Source organism: Prunus dulcis, chromosome 3 (genome assembly GCF_902201215.1).
Source record: "Prunus dulcis chromosome 3, ALMONDv2, whole genome shotgun sequence".
Lineage (NCBI taxonomy): Eukaryota > Viridiplantae > Streptophyta > Magnoliopsida > Rosales > Rosaceae > Prunus > Prunus dulcis.
In genome coordinates, this window is record NC_047652.1 from 15,935,233 (window position 1) to 15,952,367 (window position 17,135).

The 17,135-nt window shown below is 36.1% G+C and overlaps 2 protein-coding genes across 2 annotated transcripts; one reads left to right on the forward strand and one right to left on the reverse strand.

The window, feature by feature from the left end:
- Positions 1 to 11,741: 11,741 nt before the first annotated feature.
- Positions 11,742 to 13,951, forward strand: LOC117621232 (V-type proton ATPase subunit D). Its single transcript, XM_034351587.1, has 2 exons — positions 11,742 to 12,033; positions 12,879 to 13,951. The coding sequence occupies exon 2, from the start codon at positions 12,891 to 12,893 to the stop codon at positions 13,674 to 13,676; it is 786 nt and encodes a 261-aa protein (XP_034207478.1). The 5' UTR covers positions 11,742 to 12,033; positions 12,879 to 12,890; the 3' UTR covers positions 13,677 to 13,951.
- Positions 13,952 to 14,179: 228 nt separating this feature from the next.
- Positions 14,180 to 16,750, reverse strand: LOC117621233 (transcription elongation factor B polypeptide 3). The gene is made up of 8 exons (XM_034351588.1): positions 16,600 to 16,750; positions 15,835 to 16,045; positions 15,611 to 15,748; positions 15,351 to 15,429; positions 15,193 to 15,258; positions 14,991 to 15,063; positions 14,671 to 14,727; positions 14,180 to 14,581 (listed from the first exon to the last, which is right to left on the reverse strand). The coding sequence occupies exons 2-8, from the start codon at positions 16,009 to 16,011 to the stop codon at positions 14,476 to 14,478; spliced, it is 696 nt and encodes a 231-aa protein (XP_034207479.1). The 5' UTR covers positions 16,012 to 16,045; positions 16,600 to 16,750; the 3' UTR covers positions 14,180 to 14,475.
- Positions 16,751 to 17,135: the final 385 nt, after the last annotated feature.

Here is a 17,135-nt window from a genome sequence, read left to right on the forward strand (position 1 = left end):
GAAAATTCAATTTGGTCACTGAGAAAAATATTTAGCCAAATTGGTCATTGGGACATTCCGTTACATTTTGTCAAGTGTAGTTTTTAATTTTAATTTTTTTAGGAAGCACCTTCATTCTTATTCCTCTAACTCAACGAGTTAGGATATATTGTGCTATTATGGGTTAGCAAATTAGAAGAAATCTTGGGTTCAAATTAATCGATTCAGACTTCAAAATAACATTCAATACATGACCTTATGGCATTTTTGCTCACCACTTTAACTCAATGTATACACTCACCACCATTCTCAACACTTGACACATATCCCTAAGTATAACCATAGTTAACTTTTTATTTTCAAAAATATTTAAAACCAATAAAATAATAAAATAACATTTAATTATTAAGAAAAACTCTTTCTCCTTCTCGCTCCCCCTTTCCGACCCACCTCCACCCCTAAGGCCATCTCCAGGTAAGAAAGGCTATATTTACCCCCGTGCTATATTTAGCCTCTGATAAATAATTTTATAAAGAATAATGTCATGCTACATTTTAACCGTCTCCAGCAGCAAAGGGCTAATATTTTAATAGTTTTTAGTATATTATATAAATTTATTAGTTAATTTAATTAAACTACTATACACTATTTAAAATACATTTTAGAATAGAAAAATATTTTGGGACAGGATTTTCGACATCCACGTGTCGGCACTTGATTAGCCCTATAGATTTATGATTAGATTTTTTCTCCACGCAACACATCTTATCACGATGTAATCCCAACAATTATTCAGATAGGATTTTCGAGAGCCATGTGTCGGTACGTGATTATCCCTCCATCTTTATGTAAAAGGATGAAGATGTTGTGAAAAATTATGTAAGAATGAGGTAAGTATTTATACAAAAAAATTTATGAATTTTTTAGAATTTTTTTAAAAACAAATTCATTAACGACTAGCTAACGTCAGCTAGCCGTTGCGGTTGCTCAAGACCATTGATGTGCAACGCTAACATCGTCAATGGCCAGAAATGGCTCATTTCATCCAGGGAGAAAAAAAAAAAAAAAAAAAAAAAAAAAAGGCTGCTAGGCCTATAAATTTTATAGCCCGGGTGGCTAAATATTGCCTGATTTTTAGGAATCGGCCTGATGGATAGCCCTTTTTTTTTTTTTTTTTTTTTTTTTTTTTTTTTTGTAGTCTTCTGTGTAGCCCACTCTTGGAGATAGGTTTTTGTGGTTTTGGTCACTTAGAGATGGCCTAAAGCTCTATTCTCTACAGCCACCATTCAATTCCCTCCCCTACCGCGTTCATTCTACCTATGTCCAATCAACCACTCAAAATACGAACTCAGGGCCTTCCACCAAAACCCTGTAGGCTGTAGTTTTCTCTTTCTGTCATCTTTCTTGGATATAAGGTATTCCAGATTCTTGAGTATTGTAAATTGTTTAAACTGAAAGTTCTTTTACACCTTATTGCTAATAACAATCATATAAGCTCCTCGTTACATGTTTAGTGAATCGATTTGAATCAACAAACTGTTTGGTTACAGTTTCGATTTCTACCTCTTGTATTCGAACGCCCTTCACCATTATGCACGATTTTGTTTTTGTTTTTGTTTCTGCCAAGGGGAATAGAGAATGAGACATTTTTTGTTTTTGTTTTTAAATGTTATTTTATTATTTTTTTACTCTTTTTTGAAAAAAAAAATATTTTAAAAGATTTAAAAGTAAGGAGTTAATTATTATTATAACTATGGACATGTGTCTGTTAGCGTGAGCCATAATTTAGCGATCCCATGATCCCTAATTTCCTGGTGTAATTCATGTTACTTAATTAGAATAGCTACCTAGTTAGGATTCCTTGTAATTAGCTAATTACTCTTCCTTATACGAAAAGTCAACTTGTACTTGTATATATATACAGAAAGCTTATATTGAGGGATCCCTTAAATAAGCTTATTTGAGGGACACCCCTTGTAGACCCCACTCCGAATTGTATTTCACTAATCCAAACCGTATATTTTGTAGATACTCATTCAAAGATCATCTCTACAAAAAAATCACTTCAATCCGATATCATTTGACCACTCAATTAAGTTATTGAAATTTTAGCATTTTCTTGAAGCACCGTGTTCATTGATTTTGTAAGACACAATTTGATGTCGAAACGGTTTCCAATTTGTCTAATTTTTTGTAAGGATGATCTATGAATGAAGACCTAAAAAATAGATGGTTTGGATCATTGGGAAAAAAATTGTAGAGTATCCTAAAGGGCGTCCCTCAAATAATATTTAAGGGATCCCTCAATAGAAGGGGACTATATATATATATATATATATATATATATATATATATATATATATATATATCCTCCTCTTGGAGAAATATAATATCAATCACAATTATTCAATCATGTGCTTAGTTTGAATTGGTATTAGAGCCAGCTAAGCCCGGTCTCTCAAACAAAAATATAAACCCTACCCATTAGCCTCCTCTAGTGTCGAATACAGGGGTAAAAAAATAGAATATTTCAAATGTGTAGCCGTGCGGCTATACGATTTAAATATAATTGTTTTAAAGGTACAGCTGCTCGGCAATACCCATTGAATAGCATAATCTGAATTTCTCTTTTTTTAATTACTTTAGTTATTAGTTATGTTTTGATTATTATTTATTTAATGAATAATTAGTATTTAAATGTTTTAATATATTTTATTTTTATTCAATAATACATGAGTATTTTGTGAATAATACGGGAATTTTGTGTGTATTATTGAAATTTTTGTAAAAAATAAGTGTATTAAACATGAAAAATATGTGTGTGCGTATACAATACAAGTATTAAACGTGACAATGCTAAACTCTTTATATGGATAATAAATCTCGAAAAGTAAGACTCAAAAGGGGACAATAGAGACTCGGGTAATCGCCTAATATTAATGGATAATGCTCTAAATACTCTTATCGTTAAGCATATTTCTACAGTACAGCCGCCCGGCGATACTCTTTGAATAGAATTTTTATAAAAGTATAGCCGCCCGGCTATACCCATTGAATATCGTAATCTGAGTTTCTGTTTTTTAATTACTTCAATTAGTAGTTATGTTTTGATTATTATTTACTTAATGAATAATTAGTATTTAAATATATTAATAATTTATTTTTATTTAATAATATGTGAGTATTTTGTGAATAATACGTGAATTTGTGTGTATTATTGAAAATTTTGTGAAAAAAAAAGTGTATTAAACATGAAAAATATATATGTAAGTGTACAATATGAGTATTAAACGAGAAAATTTTAAATTCTTTATACGGGTAATATTTCTGGAAAAGTAAAAACTCGAAAGGGGACGATAGAGACTTGGGTAATGGCGTAATTGTAATGAATAATGCTCTAAATTACTTTTATTGATAAACAAAAATCGGAAAAAACAATTGTACAAAAAAGATCACAGTGTTTATATGTATAAACAAAAAGCACGGCTATACTATTTATAAAATGGAATTTTAAAAAAGGCCCCAGTAAAGCCGCGCGGCTATACGCTTTTTTATTTAAAAAAATCCATAGTATATAGCCCCGCGCCTATACTATTTATAAAAAATAATTAATATTTTTATTTCAACCTAACAACCTTAGTACACCTAATTATCAACGCATGCTTGAACAAAAAAGAAATTTTTTAATGCATGCACTTAGAACGGAAGATGCTTAAATTAATTATTTCAAGCTTTTCCAAGAAGACGCTGGAACTTGAGAGGAAGCATCTTTGCACATCCTCCGTCTTTCGGCCTCTCTAGTCTCTCATCAAGTCCCAAACAAACAGTCCTCACCATGATCAGCCAGTACAGTTAACAACTTCTGTTTGTCAATAGTTGGCATGATTCTGACTTCCTTGGATCTTTGTGGATCCTCTGTCTTTACGTCTCTCTCAGTCTCTCATCAAGTCCCAAAGAATCCAACTGTTATAACCATTTCTTTTAAGCAACAACACAACTAGTTCACTGGTTGTTCCTCATCAGCCACTCCAACTAGTTCACTGTGTGTGTATGTGTAACTATATTGGATTCCAGAACAAGATGAAGCCAAGACACAAACAACCATAACAAGCTAGAAAACAACTTATATTTGCCACTTCATAGTTCATAGTATAGTTATAAATCTCTTTCTACAATCACTTCACAAAAGGAAACCGTTCCTATTTCTGTTTTCTATGCAGTAGAAAAACAACACAAAAAAAGAAAAAGGAAACTTGTCTTGTTTACTTTATATCCAAGCGGCAATTCTTAAAATGATGATGAAAGCTTTCGAGAGTACTTTGGCAATGAGCACAGGAAGAACCTGTACATCTTTCCCCACTTCAACTCCTCAGTGGAAATAAGTTGTCTTCCCGAGTTTTCAAGGTGATCATACCAGAAAGCATTTCACAGCTTCCCGTACATCTTCCCCCTCTTCAACTCCTCAATGAAAATATGATGTCTTTTGGAGTTTTAGAGGTCGTGACATCCCAAAGCGTTTCAGAGCTTCCTCTTCATCTTCCTCCCCTTCCAATCGTCAATGGAAATATGATGTCTTTCTGAGTTTTAGAGGTGATGACACCCGGAAGCGATTCACAGACCACTTGTACACTGCATCATGGAATAATAACTTTCAAGGATGACCCTGAACTTCAAAAAGGGAAACCTATTTCTCCAGAACTGTTTAGTGCAATTGAAGAATCGAGGTTTGCACTCATTGTTCTCTCAGAAAATTATGCATCGTCAACATGGTGCTTGGATGAACTTTTGCAGATTCTTGAACTCATGGAAGCAAGAGAAACAGTGCTACCAATTTTCTACAATGTCGATCCCTATGATGTGCGAAAGCAAACAGGGAGTTTTACACAAGCCTTCATTAAACATGAAGAAAAATTTAAAGATGACAAAAAGAAGGTGCAAAGATGGAGATATGGTTTAACAAAAGTGGCAAATTTCTCTGGATGGGATTCAAAGGACTGGTAACATTTCACGTTTTGATTTTGTTTTCAACGTCCTTTTTCTTATTTGATGATTTATATATACACATAGTTAGTGTGACTTCTGTTTGAGGAAAGGAAATAGATCCAATTATATTTGCAAGTTTTAGTGCAAGAACTATGAATGATTGCTAAATTGCATAACTTAACAATAGCTGTTTTTCTTTTTGGTAAAAAAAATTATAATACAAGTAACAAGGGACATAGGAAATATGCCCCACCTGCAGCTATAAATGCCATTCGAAACAATTCAACTTTGGCTTCATAATAAAATGCACAGCATACATTGATGTGTAATTAATGAGATTTGGCTTGATTAAGGTCCCATGATATAACTAGTGAAACGTATCACATATTTTGTTTTGGGAACTGTTATTGGTACTCCAAAAAGGTCATAGTGCCGTCATCCCTTATATTTTCAGAAAGAAGGAAAATGAATGCATGGTGACTTTTTCGGAGTGCAAATAGCAACTATTTTTTTTTTTCCCAGTTGTTATTATATAACTCTATTCTTTGTCATAGGTCCGAATCAAAGCTCGTCAAAGATATTGTTGAATTGGTATGGAAAAGATTACGCCCAACATTATTAAGTCTTGTGGACGACTTTGTTGGAATTGATTCAAGATTGAAACCAATTATCAATTCGTGTTTAGATGCAAGGGTGGATGATGTTTGTTTTATTGGGAAAGGCTTGATGTGCGTTTTACTGCTAGAAGCGAACTGCCTCCCTCTGTTGGTCTTTTGAAAAACCTTAAGGAGCTATCTTGCCATGGATGTAAAGTAAAAGGACCCTCATCTAAACCATGGAGTATTATGCTCTTCACTTTCCTGTCATTCATGCTGCCAAAAGAAAGTCCAAATCCCACAGGTTTGCGGTTGCCTTCTTTATCTGGTATGCATTCTCTAACAGAACTGGCTCTAAGTAACTGCAATTTCTTGACCATCAGTGCCTGCATATGCACACTGAGCTTGAATTTTCATTCACATTCATCGGCACAGTGATGAAGATGTGTGGGGTCCGTGTAGTGTACAAGGAAGATGCAGAAGCGTTTATTAAGTAAGCGTATATATCTTTGAGGCATAGCAAGCGTTTAAGTTTGTGAAGAGGTCTTGGATTTCCTTGATAGCGGTTTTGACAATGCTCAGTGGCCATATCAGAACATGGCCGCTGGTGCGAAAGTTGAAATGTGTCATTTTTTACATCATAATAAAATACAATTTTTTATTTTTTATTTTTTATTTTTTTTATTTTTTGGGGTTTCAAAATAATACATGATGGACCTCAAATTTCACACATGTACTAAAGTGACAACGTTTTACGTGGTCATCCTAAAAAATGTTAAATTGAAGCTCAAAGCTATACACTAGTAGTGCGTAAGAAAATGTGAAATTAATTTCACAACATTTAGTGCTCTAATAATTCGGTGAGAAATAACTTTTGGCATTCTTATCATAGGTAGAACACCACTTATCCCATTGCATCGTAAACTTAAAGTTTCAAGAAAGAGCCAATTCTGGGTTACCACAGTGGTTGTGGCCCTCCTCCTTCCCTCTTGCCTGGCACCCGTGATCAAAACCCTAGGGTTGTCTTTCCTCAATGTAATAATAATAAAATGTTTCGAGAAATAAAAAATATGCTGGACAGAAATATATTGAAGAGGGATAGAGGTTAAGAACATTCACAATAGACTCCTTAAACCACCTTCTCAGCTAAAATTTAGGCAGGAATTGAAAAAAACTCACCTCCAACCATGGTAGGCTCCTACTGACTCCCTATAATTAAATGTTACTATATTTTAATATTATTTTAAGCATTTATTTAATGATGCTTTTAATTTTATCAGTGCCTACTATTCATCCTTATTATCAATTTCACCCGGGGTACTATTCACTCAGCTTACTATTCATCTCACTATTTTACCGAGATAATTCATACTCCTTATCTTGTATTTCATTCTTTTTAATTCCTCATTCCTCTTTCTAAGTTATTATAATGCCCAATTTAAAATTGTTAAATTTAGTTAATCTTATTTTCTTAAATTGGGTAATTTCCCAAGTTAATCCTACAATTGGATCCCTATACCGTAACTCTGCCAGTTTGAATATGATCAAAACATTCTTATGGGCCTATTTACCATTTTCCTTTGACTGATATTACCATGCCCGATTATACATATTTCCTCTCGTCCAAATGTATGAACAATATTGAACTATTTGGACTTTAACTTTACCGTAACGGATCATTTTTGGACCAGGGATGAAACTTGAAGGACTTTTGGATATTTTAGACCATATTTGTAAGAACCCAAAACAAAATATCTAAAAAAGAAGAAAATATCTAAAAACTAAGGACAATATCTTCTTACAAAAAGACAAGTTTGCCCTCGCATATTTTAATGGGGGAAAATTTGATTTTTTGATCGAGAAAGAATTTCGGAATTTCACTTATGCCATTGCGTAGAGCGCGGCGAAAGGAGTTCTTAGACACGGAGTAGATCCGAATCGGAGCCGTAACGAAGAAGTTATGGTCTAAAAACCGCTAAGGGCAAAATGGTAATTTGGCCAAAAAGTCAGATTTTATACCCCCTCTCTCTCTTCTCCCCGTCACTTTCTCTCTCCTCCCTCTCTCTCTCCCTCGCGTCGCCCAGCAGTGTGACCGTTCGCCTTCCAAGCGACGGCTCGGCCACCACAGGTCGAGCCGATCTCCGCCGTGGGCACCTACGGGTCCACCTCCGTGTCGCCGTCGCAACCTCACCAACCTCCACCCCGGGCCTGCCCTGACCTGGCCGGAAAATCGTGTTTTCCGACGGAGGTTCGTCCGAAGCTACCCAAACTTCCAGCTCGAAATTCTCCTTCGTTTCTCCACCAAATCGATCGAGTGAGGTATGGTTTCTCAACTATTTTTCGTGTTCTAGCTGATGGGTATATGGGCTTCGATCGATTTTAGCGTTAAGGGGTTCGATTTTCGACTTGAAGTTTGGCCGAAACTTCGGCCCTTCGAAACTACTATTTCTGGTCACTTTTTGGGGGTGGTCCAAGAACAAAAGTGACTCCAAATGGGGTGTTTTACCTAGGGCAGGAGTTTGGAGTCTTGGTTCCGAGATTTTTCGGCCACCCGAAATCGCTTTGGACACCCAAAGCTGCCCGCGCGAGCTGGAGCGCGTGGGCGACGGTAGTGATGAAATCCTGTGCAGTTTTGTGACCCTCGTGTCGTCACGAGTGCGTAGGGTTTCGCGGATCTTAATTCGGAGTCCGTTTGAGCCCCGAACGGATTTTCCATATCGCGCGATCCGTGGGTGCAGTGTCGTTTAATCGTTGGATCGCGCTGAACTTTGGATATGTCGGTCTACGTGATTTCAGGATCACGTAGGATTCGACGGATTGCGAATCGGAGTCCCGGATACTCCGAAATCGCGAACCCTGGGGCTAGGGTTTGGATTTTAAACGATAACGCGATTTTTGCCAATCCGACCGTCCGTTTTGGACCAAACTCGCAGAACATGGTTCCCTCTCTGTAAGGAACCTTCAGGGAAGCCCAGATTGGCCATCGGAGGTCGTGGACCCACGGGGTCCCGGGTCGGCCGATCGGGCAGTGTATCGCTTAGCTGAGCGTCGGACCTTTTGAAACTGGTCCAAGTGTCTGAAAAGGCTAATATGGGTTCAGGAGTAACTTGGATTTGAACGCACATATTTCTAGGAGCCGGGGGCAGGGTGTTTAATTGAAATTCTTTTATTCAACAGTTTATTAATTTATTATTCATGAATAATCAAGCATCAGAGGTCCAGCCGATCAGCAGGAGGAACCTTCAAATGGCCAAATTAGCTCGGACCATCTGTGAGTGGACTTTCTTTCACGAATTATTTTATATAAATGAGTTATATAGAGAACTTTCTATAAGTAAGATTTCATAAGTGATTTTATATTGATTTTATATAAATGAGTTTATTTGAATAAAGTTCTTTATTTGATCTTGAGTAAACCTGATTGTGGTTTTGAACATGATTAGTACAGTAATAGTTTTATAAATCTGTGCTGCTTATTTACCAGCTATAGAAACAGAGTTTGAGATTGGAATCAGTTGAAATAGCAGCACAATTTGAGATTTTCTTTTTCTAAAGGAATTTATTTTAAACCCACCTCGTACCCATTTTCTTTGGTGATTACCCAGAGTTGGGCCGATGTCTACGGACATCCGGCCCGATTTCAGTTTATGTCAGTGCACTCGACTTTGCCTCACGAGTTTCGGGGACGCCGGACCGTGAGTGCCAGGATTTGAGGCTCGGCAGACTTGGTGTCCCGAGACAGCCAGGATTGCGGCTTGCGTGTCCCCGAGACCCGCCAGATTGCGGATCAGGCTGACTACGGTCCCCTGATCCTGCCAGAGCTACTCGAGCTGACTTGGTGTCATCGAGGAATCTGCCAGCGGGACAGGCTGATCATAGTCCCCTGATTTCGCCAGTTTGCGGCTCGGGTGGACTGTGTGGCGCCCGAGACCTGCCAGGGAATTGACGGATATGACAGGGGTACAAATAGGTGGTATTTTCAAAGGATTTTGAGTTTTCTTTTATTCAAGGATGATTTTCAGCCATTTTATATTGGTTTCTCAGTAATTGCACATTTATATTTTTGTATTTTTATTCAGTTATGCCAGTTCTTTGATTTCTCCAGGCAGTGATATTTTTATATATCTGATCGATTATGTAAGTTTATGCATCAGCATACTGATTCATGCTTATAGAATCTTTTATATTGAGATATAGTTAAATCATTGATATATATATATATATATATCCTTAGTTATTTCAAAACGGGGGTATTATATTCTGACTTGTTTTTAAGAACTTCATTTTTGTCCACTCACAATTTAAAACTTGTTTTTCGCCCCCAGGTCGTAGAAGTGCACAGGATCCACCACCGGGCCACTCATAGCCTCCGCGCTTCAAAGTCAGGTAGAGTTTAGTAGAAAATCCCTGAAATCTTGGAATTTAGAAAATTGCTCTGATATCGAGTTTTAGTGGAAAAACTGAAACTGGCGATTATTGGTTTACCCTATTCTGGCAGTTGGTGTGGTTTTGTTGAATGTTTGACAGGTGAAAAATTTTGGGATTGGTCAAGATACAGGGGAGACTCTGCCGAATTTTCGGCAGAAGTCTAAGGGAATTTTAAAGAAGAGTTGAAGCAAGAAGGGTAAAAAGGTCCCTTGTGCCCGACATTCGCCAGGTGTCGGATACGCACGGGACTTGGCTCGAATTCCAAAATGGAAATTGGGTCGGGTCCTGTCAATATTAGTTGGTCTTTAAGTGATCAGTCGTTAGACAAACATATTATGGGTACTCAAAAAACGTTGGCGAAAGCTGTGTGAGCATGCAACTGTTTTGGATCCTATATTTATATGGAAATGACTTGTGTTGTGCATATTCTTTTCACTATTTTTCTTAAACAATATTATATTATTTTCACTGTCTATTTTCAAAACTGGCCGGGAGCCCCCTTGCTGGGCAAATGAATGTATGTGATGCTCAGCCCTACTTTTCCTTGTAAATCAACATCCTAATTAGAATAGCTACCTGGTTAGGATTCCTTGTAATTAGCTAATTACTCTTCCTTGTAGGAAAAGTCAATATATATATATATATATATATATATCTTCATCTTGGATAAATATAATATCAATCACAATTATTTAATTGTGTTTAGTTTGAGTGTGACAAGTATTGAAAACGGTGGTGAGGTACACATTGGGTTGGCTAAAGTGGTGAGCAAAAATGATCCTCATGACCTTATACCTCATAATTTCAATTTCAACCCAAGATTTCCCCAAATTTTTTAAATCCTAATAGCAAAATATAACCTAATTCATTGAGTTAGAGGAAGAAGACTTGAACGTGATCCTAACAAAATAAAAATAAAAACAACACTTGTGGATGATAACATAATGTCTATAAATTGTAAATTTTGAAAAACATAGTGACCAAATTGAATTTTCGTGTAAAATTCAGTGACCAAAAAGGTATTTAACCTTTAAAAAAATGTTGTGAATTATGCCAGTTGATCATGACAATGTGCTTATCCTTTTGCACATGAGTTTACTCCCTTAGCATATTTTACATCATGTTAAGCTATAATTGACAAATTAAAAATAGATAAACACCAAACATTCTCTTCATATCATTAGAGATGTAAGCTATGAAGCATTTCTCTTCTTTGATAAAGGGTTTAAAGGTTAAGTAGTTCACACTATTTACTCTTACACTTTAGATCATGATTCATGTGTGTGATTTCTCTCTCCTAATATCATTGTATTAATAATTTTAAAAAACTCGAATGTTCGGACAATAAATATCTTAATTGTTAAAATTAAAATATAATTTTATTAATTATTGGATTACATACAGTCCTGATCTCTTGGACCTCTGTAGTCCAAGAGATTTATGGTCACTCACCGTTGGATGTAAATTCAACGGTTGACTTGAATCGGATAATAATCATTTATGTCATATTGCATTTATATATATCATTTTGAACCATTGGATTAATATCCAACGGTAGGTGACCATAATCTCTTGGACTCCTGTGGTCCAAGAGATCGGGACTGTACATATATAGTGCATATTAAATTTACTAACACATTTAATTGATGGTGAAAATTAGAAGTCGTTAACTAATTCTTAACTTAAAATCTTTATTTTCATTTTTTTTAACACTTAAAATCTTTATTAGAAAAGCCTTATTTTGTGATTATTTTATTTTCTCTTACAAGATGGTCTCTAATTAAAGCGGGAGACCTACCACTACTAAACTACCATACCATTTTGGCAAAACCGGAAACTTCGAAGCGGACTCCATTATTGACCCGAATCCGATAGATCCGAAATCTCACCCGAAGTTTCGCAGACACAGACAGACCCAAACCCAACCCATCAATCATACTTCTTGTTTACATTTAAACTACTCGCCCCACACCTCTCTCTTACTCACCGGCGGCAATTTCCGGTCCGGCGAGACCTTTACGTCGTTAGCTGAAGGCGATCACACCAGGTTCAATTTCTGATCTTTATGCTTCCAATCTCTTTCTCCTTCTCTTTCACTTTCTCTTGTGTTTGCTGCTTTGCTCTGATTTGGATCCAGATTTTCTGTTCCTGAATTCAAAAATTCAGTGTTTTTATGTGAAGATCTTCTTCATGCTTTTGTTTTGTTTGCTTGCTGAGACTAGTATGGAAAATCAGTGAAAACCGAATTCAGAGACTTGGAATTTGATTTATGGTTTGTGTTGCAAAATCATAGAATTGAATGTGATATCAATTTTGATCATCTGGGCACACCTAAAGTCTTGGGCTTGTAATCAAATCATGTAGGTTAGCTTTAGAGGGTAAAATTTATCATAGAATGCTCCAGCCCTTCTCTCTCTCTCTCTCTCTCTCTCTCTCTCTCTCTCTCTCTCTCTCGAATTCAAACCCTTAATAAATAAAATTTCTCTGGATTCTCTAGGAGCTCTCATCAGGTGCGCTGCCCCTTTTCGCATTTTTCCTTATTTCGTCTTCTATAAACTATTTTCTTTTTGTTGTAATTTTGTACGGATATCATGGGATTTTTGCCCTCTCAATTGTTCTGGATCTGCTGTTTGATTTCTGTTGAATTTGCCCGATTCCTGTGACTATTCATGGCTAGATTGGAAATTTCCTCAAAAGTGCAATCGATACATGTTCATTAGTCACTGCGAATTTACACATGCTTGTGTTTTTATTTTCTGAATTTGTTTTTCTCCATGATTTTCAAGAGTTTTTTGTGTTGAGTTTGTGGTGTTGGATTGATGCATCCTTTGTGTATTAACTGCCATCTGGAATTTGATTGATCCCTGATTATGTATATCCATTATGGTTTAGATCTTTGAAAACATGTCCGGCCAAAGCCAGCGCTTGACTGTAGTTCCTACAGTTACAATGCTTGGAGTTATGAAAGCTCGCCTTGTGGGTGCGACAAGAGGTCATGCTCTGCTCAAGAAGAAGAGTGATGCTTTAACTGTGCAGTTTCGTCAGATTCTTAAAAATATTGTCTCAACCAAAGAATCCATGGGAGATGTTATGAAAAACTCATCCTTTGCCCTTACTGAAGCCAAGTATGTAGCTGGTGAGAACATCAAGCACATTGTTCTTGAGAATGTCCAAAATGCCTCTATTAAAGTTCGATCAAAGCAAGAGAATGTTGCTGGTGTAAAGCTCCCAAAGTTCGAATATTTTACTGAAGGTGAGACCAAGAATGATCTCACTGGATTGGCCAGAGGTGGACAACAGGTCCAACTCTGTCGTGCTGCCTATGTGAAAGCAATTGAGGTTCTTGTGGAGCTTGCTTCACTTCAAACATCATTTTTAACCCTTGATGAAGCAATCAAGACCACAAATCGTCGTGTCAATGCTCTAGAGAATGTTGTGAAGCCTAGGTTGGAAAATACAATAAGTTATATCAAGGGGGAGTTGGATGAACTGGAAAGGGAGGATTTTTTCAGGTTAAAGAAGATACAGGGTTATAAGAAGAGGGAGATTGAAAGACAGATGGCATCTGCCAAGCAATTTGCCGATGATCAGGTTGCAGAAAAGTTATCTTTGAAGAAGGGCGTTTCCTTAAATTCAGCTCAGAACATGTTGTCAGCGGGTATGGAAAAGGATGATGATATCATTTTCTGATTGGGAGGATAGTTTATATGTTTGTTCTTAGGATGTGTGGTGCTGGTTGTGCTTCTTGTTCTGCAGAGGAATCCTATTATTATTTAGCTCGACGGTCTTATGTTCGGAATAAAAGCTTCATCTCCTTCATGTATGTTTCTATTTATTGTGAATTATTTGTAACAAAACTTACATCAGTTCAAGGTTTTGGAATATTTGTCGACAGGAAGTCTTTGGTTTATTGTAATTACTACAGTATGGTTATTTGATCGCTGCACCATTATTCTTACCTCTGATAATACGGCAAGAGTGGCTTCAGATTTATTTAATTTTCTTTATATAAAAAATTGTGGTTGCCTGGTATGGTTTCACAAAGTTAGGGGTGGTCTTTGAGCTAAATCTCAATATTAAACCAGCAGGTGGCCTTTGAGCTGATAATAATTTGATAAACAAAAAAGTCGGGTACAAACGTGCAGGAAAATACGCTAAATTTTTAAACTAGCTATAATGAACATTTTGTCCCATGAACCAACCGCACCCTAACTAAGATATAACAATCAAATTATAATCCCTTATTGTTACAGATTTGAAATATTACTACAAAAGCAAGATGATCAAAAGAAAAAAAAGAAATGAAGAACAAAAACGATTTTTATTGATTGATACAATTGAAAATGAGGACAGCTGAAATCATGTTGAGGATAACAAGATTGAAGCCACCAAGATTGTTTACAAATGGAGCCATGCTTCAATAGGGTATGAGTTGCAGAGCTCAACTGAGCAATCCATCTGACACCCTTGTCTTCACTGATGAAAATGTTCAGAAAGGATAGCGTTTTAAATTCCTCTCTATTGGCTTGGGTTGTTTAGAATTTGAAGCCGAATCTTTCCCGGAAAACTCACCTGGCCGCTTCACAGGAGGGGCACTGTATAACATAAGGTAGATATAATGAGGGCTGGAAGTGAGTCTATATGTAGCTTTGTAAGTACGGGAATATACATCCAAGAATTTTACCTGTAACTCTTCTGGAGCGAATTTTTCTTCATAGCTGCAAGATTTCTCACCTCATGACTGCTCATAAGAAAAAGAGGAGAACAAAGTCAATATCTTGAAAGTCTATCGCTCAACAAGGGTAATCTTGAGAAGAATCACTGATGGACCCAAGATCTTTGAACATAAGGCTTCAAGATAATTATCAGAACAATTTGATGATTTACTGAATATGATATACAAAAACTGTAACAATAAAATAAATTGCAACTTGAGGGAATAACATCAGCTAACAAGCCTAAGGGGCATGGCACATCATGCATCATTTTAAGATACAACATTACCTTTTAAGAAAATCTATTTTTGATTTCTTCATCAAGTTGCTCTTTGCGGTAACATTGTAGCCAGGCCCATTGCCTAAAAAGAATTATCAGAAAAACAACCAAGAAAACACATTTATTCTGCACCCTAGTTGACGATGTATTAGTCCTTGAAGGGACTGACACATCACAAGAGATCCAACTATAAGAGAACAGAAATACTTACCAAAGCTTCTTTTATTCGATGATGGCGGAACCTTTGTGCAAATACGAACTTGCCGACTTTGTTTTCCTGCAAAATTTGAATGATTGGTAAGTAAGTTAATCATGTAGAAATTAGCATACTGTTGTTCGGTTTGCTAGGATGTGGTGAGGTAAACTTACGAGCATCTTCCTTTTGATATAGACTCTTCAAGCGGTCAGCTACTTTATTTTCAGCCTCATCCACTTCCCTCAATTTGGCCTGAAAGTAATCACCCACAATGAAATTCTTATCCTGTTTTCTTCTTATAAGTCAGAAATATAAAGTAGATCTAGAAATGCTAAATCAAGTAACCAAAACTAAGCTACACACTAAAATAATGGGATTCGACTACTGAAGCTAAATGAAAACAAATTTGGTTGGACAGAATGAGGGAACTCACCTCATACAATTGGTTCCATCTGAATGAAACTTTCTTCTTTTTCATCCTCTCAATCACCAGATTAGTCCTCTCAATACCAAACTCCTTTTGATATAATTTCCTCCACAAATTATCTGTTATTGGACTCAAATCTCTACCCTACACGAATTAATTAATAAACATCACAGAACTTCTGCTGAAGCATAACAAAAACATTTATATAAAAACAAAGTGGAACAACTTACTTTTGTACTCTTCTCTACATGCCTCAACTGATCGACCGTACAATGTGGTAGAATTCTCTCAAGAAAATAAAGTTCTGTTTCACCAACATCTCCAAGGTGCCTTATATTATCTATTGCCGTATTAATGCACAGATCAACCAAAGATGGAGGCTCCACACTTGTAAATTCTTCATCCATGCTACCTGGTCACTTTTTCTTCAGGTATGTCTCCCTAAGGCCAATACATTATACAACAAAATAAATTTTACATACTTATATTACTTATTTGAAATAGTTAGCATTCTGCATATGAACAAACCGAGCTCAACTAAACTGAATTGAACAAAGAACTAGGCGCCATTTAATTGTCAGCAAAAAGTGTTGCTCAAAATCTTGGAAATTTAGTTGAATTGAGACCCATTAAACAAAAGCTTAGAACTTTATCATCATCCCAGATAGTAAACGTTTAACTCAAACAACTTTGAACAATTACTTGACGGATTGACCTGAACCCATAAATCCCTCAGTTTTATCAACAATCAATCACAAAAATAAAAAACTACAAAAACAGTAAAAGGTCAAACTTTCGCTACAAATCTTTAAACAAAAATTTACAACCCACAAACTCAAATTCACCAACGCAAATCCGTAATCAATCCATACATATCCAATCACAATTTTTTTTTTTTTAAGTAGATAGAATTTGAATCTCGTGCACCCAAAAAAAGATGAAGAAAAAAGCAAAATCGATAAATAAATTTGAATTAAGGGTCTGGAGAGACTTACTGAGTGATCGGAGACGAGAGGAGGGAGATCGTTTGCCGGAGGCGAATTATTGGTTTAAATTTAATTGAATAAAAACATCTTTCGTTTTATTCTTTTATTGTTTTTTCTCTGAATTTGTGCTAACATGCACCAGGCTTGTGTTTATATGGAAGATGAGGTAGGATTTCTTTTCTTTTTGGGCTTCAGCTAACGTGCGCGGCGCGTGCCAAATTTTGCTGGCGCATGGCGGGGGTTGACGGATCTTTATGTCTTAACTAACCCGAACTACCTTCAATATTACCTCACCACTTTACAGCCAGTCATCTTTTACCGCACCGTATAATTAGTAACTTTCATGTTATTTCAGTGTTTTTATAAATAAAAAATATTCAAAATTAAATTCATAAATTCATAAATGTCAGTTAAAAAAAAAAAATTTCAAATATAGCCAAAAATTCATTTAAATTGACCCAAATGTCCTTAAAATCTAACCGAAAAGCTAATTGTCATGCTCTTCCAAGTCGTAGGCTACTGTGACACATAGAACCTCCCTTACC

Excerpts from the sequence above, each read along its gene's own strand:
- LOC117621232 (XM_034351587.1), top strand. The coding sequence starts at position 12,891 with ATGTCCGGCCAAAGCCAGCGCTTGACTGTAGTTCCTACAGTTACAATG.
- LOC117621233 (XM_034351588.1), bottom strand. The coding sequence starts at position 16,011 with ATGGATGAAGAATTTACAAGTGTGGAGCCTCCATCTTTGGTTGATCTG. Across the intron at positions 15,749-15,834 it reads ATGTAGAGAAGAGTACAAAA|GGTAGAGATTTGAGTCCAAT; the intron begins GTAAGTTGTTCC and ends TAATTCGTGTAG. Across the intron at positions 14,728-14,990 it reads AAAATAGATTTTCTTAAAAG|TCATGAGGTGAGAAATCTTG; the intron begins GTAATGTTGTAT and ends TCTTATGAGCAG.